This window comes from Boleophthalmus pectinirostris, unplaced genomic scaffold (genome assembly GCF_026225935.1).
Source record: "Boleophthalmus pectinirostris isolate CB_2022bp ecotype Guang Dong unplaced genomic scaffold, ASM2622593v1 HiC_scaffold_8, whole genome shotgun sequence".
Lineage (NCBI taxonomy): Eukaryota > Metazoa > Chordata > Actinopteri > Gobiiformes > Gobiidae > Boleophthalmus > Boleophthalmus pectinirostris.
Window position 1 is genome coordinate 1,329,782 of NW_026571515.1, and position 6,708 is coordinate 1,336,489.

The 6,708-nt window shown below is 40.3% G+C and overlaps 1 protein-coding gene and 1 long non-coding RNA gene across 2 annotated transcripts in view; one reads left to right on the forward strand and one right to left on the reverse strand.

The window, feature by feature from the left end:
- Nucleotides 1-1,236, forward strand: part of pex10 (peroxisomal biogenesis factor 10) — a 10,047-nt gene extending 8,811 nt beyond the window's left edge. The window contains exon 7 of the mRNA XM_055166312.1: nt 1,082-1,236. Coding sequence (XP_055022287.1) covers nt 1,082-1,150 — 69 coding nt within the window. The 3' untranslated portion in view covers nt 1,151-1,236. The remainder of the gene's footprint in view (nt 1-1,081) is intronic.
- A 742-nt stretch (nt 1,237-1,978) lies between these two features.
- Nucleotides 1,979-6,342, reverse strand: LOC129412424 (uncharacterized). The gene is made up of 2 exons (XR_008633722.1): nt 3,609-6,342; nt 1,979-3,463 (listed from the first exon to the last, which is right to left on the reverse strand). It is a non-coding gene; the product is annotated as an uncharacterized LOC129412424 (long non-coding RNA).
- Between the last annotated feature and the right edge of the window lie 366 nt (nt 6,343-6,708).

Genomic DNA, 6,708 nt, shown 5'->3' on the forward strand with positions numbered 1-6,708 from the left:
TTGAGGAGCTTTGGCTTTTTTCACAGTAAAAACATTTCCCCTCAGCTCCTCTGTGCTCACAGAGAAAACACTCAACTTTCCCTGTGTTCTGTTAAATGTCTGCAGTCGATAAATCCGATTCATTTCTCCCGACATCCGTTGGAAACTTGTTCCATTGCAACAGTCGGGAAAATATGGAGCCTGAGAAAGTTTCATGTCACGTCAGGTGTCGCTCGCTCCTGCAGTTCTGAAATTCTGTCAGTTTGACTTTTACATGTTCAGAAAAAAACTTGTCACCATCAGATCATATGAAAGAAAATCTCAAAGTCACGACAAAGTTTTTAGAGACTCTTTCTCTGCACAAACACGACTGAACACATCAAAATGACCAAAACACAATTCTCCCGTTTACTGCTGTGACGTAAATCCAACCGAGTCCAACAAGCCCCAGTTTGTGTTTGTGTTCGTGTTCCGCTGCACTTTCTCGAGGTGAAGGTCGGTTTTCCCCAGTCTGATTCCTGAGCTGGTTTCACTTGGTGTAAACCATGTGACCTGCAGCATCAGGATTCGTTCACTCGACAGTAGACGGAGACTTTTTTTATTGAACCAGTCGCTGCTGTTTGGTCGTGACGTTTGTAAAGCTCCAAATCCTGTTGGAAGAAGAACAATAACGTCTTTCCCCGAGATCAAACTCACCAAACATTCTCTTTGTTCCGGCTTTAAATCCTCGAGGATCTGGGGAATCGTCGCCAACACAGAATGTCTGTCTCTTCTCTGATTGGCTGGAGCCCAAACTCACACTTCTGGGTTTTTGTGAATCATCTAGAGTTTTCTGATTCCTGATCTAGACTCTTGAGAGAAATGAAACTGAGCAGAGACACTAGGGGGCGCCAGACTGACTCGGTTTTCCCCGAGTCCCGAGCAGAAAAGAACGCAGCATTTGTGTTTTATGTGCCTCAGTAACAGAGACCGTTTGACCGTTAAAGGGTCAATTTCACCACAGAACCCTGACCCCTGACCTCTGACCTCTGACCCTCTCCAGCTCCACTTTAAAACATCATGAAGCCAACAGTTTGTAAATTGTGCTCTGCTTTTGTTCCAGGCCGAGTGTCCTTTGTGCCGAGAGAAGTTCCTCCCTCACAGACTGGTCTTCCTCCGCAACTACAGCTAGATCCTCTCACCCACTGTGCCCCACTGTGCCCCCCCCGCTGCCCACTGTGCCCCACTGTGCCCCACTGTGCCCCAATGTGCCCCACTGTGCCCCCCCCCCGCTGCCCACTGTGCCCCACTGTGCCCCCCCCGCAGCCCACTGTGCCCCAATGTGCCCCACTGTGCCCCACTGTGCCCCCCTGTGCCCCCCCGCTGCCCACTGTGCCCCACTGTGCAACACTAGGATGTTCCTCACTCATGTCAACTCTGAAAACATGAGGATTTTCAAGAACTACCAGGATCACAAGACCAAAATTGGCACATGGCGTAAAAGGCCCTCGCCTCGACCACGGAGATCATACCACTTGTACCCGCTTCACCACCAACTGCCCCGTGACCTCCACCTCCTCTCTCTCTCTCTCTCTCTCTCTCTCTCTCTCTCTCTCTCTCTCTCTCTCTCTCTCTCTCTCTCTCTCTCTCTCTCTCTCTCTCTCTCTCTCTCTCTCTCTCCTCTCTCTCTCTCTTCTCTCTCTCTCCTCCTCTCTAAAAAACTTAAAAAACTAAAATAACTTTTGGCTGTAAAAAAACTTTTTCTGAACTGTTATTTTTCTCCTGAACCGTAAAGGTTAGAGTCACATGAGTCGTGTGTCTGTCACATTGTGCCCGTCACTAATAAGCACATAATAAACACTATGAATATTTTATCTACTTATAAAAATGTTAAAATTGCAATTTAAACAGGGCACTAGAGAAATATTCTTTTAATTCACCATGACCAACTTGTGTTTTATGAAAACAAGATGAAAACATGAACAAAACGTTTTTCAGAAAAAAAGGACTTCAAACCAAGTAGAGTTAAGTTTCATTTTAATTTACTCAGAAGTACAATTCTATGAAAATGTTATTTGAATAGACGACATATACTTTTCTTTCATTCATTTAATTAAAATTTCATTTTAGTATTTAAATACTGTTAATGCAGTGGACAAAGGGACAGTGAATCAAACCACTGTATAAATAAATTATCTCATTTGTGTGTGTTGAATATAACAAGGACACTTATACCTGAGTATTTTTGTAACATTTTCACTGCTACTTCAAAAAGTGCAAAAGAGCTGGTGGAAAACTTCACCAGCAGCTGGCAGATCACAGATCTACAATTAACTATTGTACAGAAAAACAACAACAACATGTAAACTGACATCAGTAACACTGTTTTACATAATGCTTTTTTAGACAGAACATTTTTCATTGACTCCAGACTCTCGATGGTGACGGTGACAAACTATTACAGCGATGAGGATGATTGTTTTTATAACAGCTACACAACACACAACCACACACACACTACATGTTTCCTGTAAAAACACTCTGGCACCACTGACTCTGGGTGCGGTGACACTTCTTTGTGTTTGTGAACAGGATCTGAGCTGAATCTGCCCTCAGACTCAGACTCAGGTGCAGGAGTCTGACGGCTTGTTATGATCAGTAGCTATAATGGCGTGTGCCACACGGGGGCGCCGCAGTGTTTTCTGTATGTGTTGTTAACAGAAGTGGTGTAGCACTTGTACATGAGAGTTCACCGCCATTACGGGATATTAAAAAGAAGGAATTATTGAACACAAAGCACGCCTCGTTCTTCAGCAATAACATGAACATGACACGGCTCATGGGAGAATTAAACTTTTGTGATTATTGTGGCACTAGAAGTTCCCGTTTAACAGATTTCACTTTGTATTCTCTGTATTTTTATGGAGTCGTCTCTAGTCAAAGTACAAAACAAAGTAGAATAAAAACACAATAATAATGTAAAATGTGGATATTGTGTGTTTCTTGTCTGTGGATCATGAGTGTTGTTGTGTGTCCTTCAAAAAGATGAATAATTTAAGTTTTTCAAACGTGTCATGGAGCGTCAGGGCGGATGGTTGCAACAGTAAAGTCCAGTTTGATCAATGCCTGTGTGGGGAGAGACGACGCACTAAGATGGCGCAGCAGCAGCAGCAGAAGCAGCAGGAGGCCCGTGTTTGTTTCCTGCGGTTTCACTGACGGACTTTTTTCTGTCACTGAGTTTTTTTAATCGCAGTAAAAATGTAAACCGCAGCGGGGGGTCAGTCTGGGGCGCGCGGTGTTTCCGGAGTTTCCTCATCCTGAAGCCCCGGGGTTCAGGTGGGGACACGGCTCAGATCTGCTGGAGGAGAAGAGGAGGAGGAGGACAGAAGGAGGAGGAAGAGGTTGGGGGTTTTACCTTCGTGGCACATGGGGCAGCACTGTCCGTCCGGACTGCTGTATTCGTTGGGTTGGCAGCAGAGCGCGGGCAGCACACAGAGTCCCAAACCTGCGGAGACCAGAGCGCAGCTCAAGGACCACAGTCCGCACACAAAGGGACACACGGGGACAGAGCGCGGACACCGGGGACACCGGGCCCCGCCGCGGCTCCGGGCGCGCACCGGGCGCACGGAGCGGCGCGTAAAGACACTTACCTATGAGCCCGACCGTAAACGAGCAAAACATTATCTGAAAATGACATTAGGCCTGCTAAACTGCGCCGTGGAGAAGTGGAAGCTGCATTCATGTGATCACGAAAACCAGAGGAAGCGGATCCATTGTGAAATTGTGCATAAAAATAAAATGGTGTCGGAGTTTTGTGGTTAATTGCGGATCAACTAATGAGGCCCGTTTCAGACGCTTTTGTTGCTGAGTTTACTTCATTAAATAGAAAATAGTTTCTTTTTTAAAAATATATTTTACTTGAATGTGTTTAATTTGTGCAGGAAAAAACATCAGTGTAAAGTAAAACAGAATTCCTCTGAGTCACGGTGATGAAAACTCCGGACTCCAACACTTCGAGTCTCCGAGGTCAAATTCCGACCTGAGCTGCGTTCATTTCCCGTTATTTCCGAGTTGAAGTTTGAAGACTGGAGTTGGAGCTTCACTTTCCGAGAGGACATAAATGCAGCATGAGTCATCAGACCTGACGTCATTTCCGCGTTGGATGTACTTCTGCAGCCACAACAGGCCCCAGTCCAGCAGAAGGAAACAACAAGACCAAAAATTCAAGTTAATTCATCTGATATAAAAATGTATTGAACAGATACATATGTACTCGAGTTTATCAAACTGTTGATCTTTTTTCTGTACCATTTTTGGTTCTAAAGTTCCATCCGTTTTAAACAGACCATGAATGAAACATGGAACAAAAATTATTTCCCAAATTTCAAAGACCTGAAAATCATGTAAATAAATGTTTGTATTTCATCATATCTTGTGTTATTCCATCTTTGAACTGTTGATGAAGGGACAGGATTTAAAAAAATAAAAAATGTATTTAAAATGATAAAAATGTTCTTGGAAGGACTGACATATTTTATAGAAATAGTTTCTTTCATTTTGAAGTAATATTAAAATATTCAGAAGAAAAAAGCAACAAATGATGTAAAATCCTGCACCTTCTATTTGTTTGTACAATTTTCCCTCCGTTACTTTTCCCTCCGTTACCATGAACTTTCTTAATAAAAAATCTCATGAGTCAAAAAGTCAGAGGTTTTTCAACCTAATCTTGTACCATATGGTAGAAAACTATATGAAGCAAATATTCAAACCAGTTTGTTAAGGATATGGAAGTGAGAACCAAGAGTTATCACTGTTTGGATTTATTGACCAAAAAGTGCTGCATATTTCATTCCCTCCGTTACCGACATGAGTTTTTAAATTTTTTGTCTTGAACTTGAAAGAATCTCACAGGTTTAACTTGACCCTGTTGGAGTGTAACTCTTTCCTACATTCTGATACTTTACTTATTTCAATAGTTCCTCTAGTTTCTGAACAAGAGACATTTGAATGTCAAAAATCTGACCCTGTTTCCTCCGTTAACTGCTTGACTGGACCTGTTAGAATAATTGTAGATATTATCCCATATTTGCTGTATTTGCTATGTACTATTCTTTGTGTATTTGAATAATCTTTTGTGCTTGGAAACTGTGTGCAGTCATGTGTGAGCAACAGTGATTCAGGCCTCGGAGTCTGGGAGCAGACGATCTCAAGGCTGCACAGAGAAAGTTGTGTCTGAAAGTGAAAGGAAACATCTGCACCTGATGTTGTTAACACATATTTGTCATATTTGTATGTCTGGTGTTTCTGCTGTTTTCAGCCCCTCTCCCTGAGAGCGACACACCCAGTGTAACTAGGGACCCTCCTAAGACAATAAAAAGAGGAGATGCAGAGAGAGCACCAGAGCGAGTCCAGACTGTAACAGTGAATGCACTCTCTGTCCACCCTCCTCATGAGAAAACGATTCTAATCTCTTGTCTTTCCTCTTGTTTTTACAATGTTTAGGTGGGTTTAAACTGGACACTGGACCCAATAATAAAATCTTACTGTGGTTCTATGTTGGGGCCCCTGTGCTCTTCTTAAAGATCCACGGGCCCCAGCACAAAAATAAGACACATGTTTCGAAAGGGAAAGAAAATAGTCGCTTTTAAAATGATTATATCAGAGAATGACTGAGTGGGGATTTGGACACAGACACTTTCACTTCTGTCCAGAATCTTGCACTTTTTGTTTTACAGAAAGTGAAACTATTATTTTTTTAATAATTATTTTATCTGGCAAAGGAGAACCGTAAACCCAAATAAGTTTCCAGAACTCAAAATAAACGAGGCCGTGTCGGGTTCGTGTACCAGTCGTTCTTTTAAATTTCAATTAAGAACGAAATATAGTAAAATGGGAAAACAGTTTATTTCATTTTTCCAATTTAATGTCAAACAAAAAACAGATTTTAACCTCTATTTCTAGTATTTAATTTAAAGTTTAAAGTCTCGGTGACTATGTTAATTTTTTTGATATTTGATTCTCTCTGGTTTATTCGTCCTAGAAGTTCTGCTGCTCAACCGTGGATCTATAATAAAAACTATTTTAATTCTAGTTCTTTGGAGTCAACTGAACAAAGTTTATCGCTGCCAGGTTAAGTATCGGTAAATATATATTTTTAAAATAGTTAATATTAAGTGAAAATCAATATTTTCAAAGCAAAAAATTGATTTTCACTTAATATTAACAATAAAAAATATATATATATTTACCAATACTTAACCTGAGAGGGTTCTACAATTGAAACAGACAAAGAGAAAAAAAAGTATAAAAAGAGACGGGAAGTTCTTAAACACCTGAGAGAAAATTTATCTGTGTAATTTAAAAATGTTCGGTCATAAGGATTTAAAGTAGGAACTTATACACTATTCATAAATCCACTATTTATAAAAAAAATAATAAATAATAAAATAATAATAATAATAATAATAATAATACTGCTGCTGTTGCTGTTACTATTGCTACTAATGATAATGATAATAATAATGACATAATTTATTATTGTAATTAATAGTAGAGACAATAACAATTATTATTATCATTATAAATAAATAAAAAGAAATGCCTTAAGGAGGATTTTGCTTTGAGATTGTGACGGACGGTGAAAGATGATGAAGGAAAATGATGATGGTGAAAATAATATTGGTTTAAATAGGGACTAAAAATTTATTTAAAAATGAGGAAGAAAAAAATGCATTTAAAATTATGATTTGA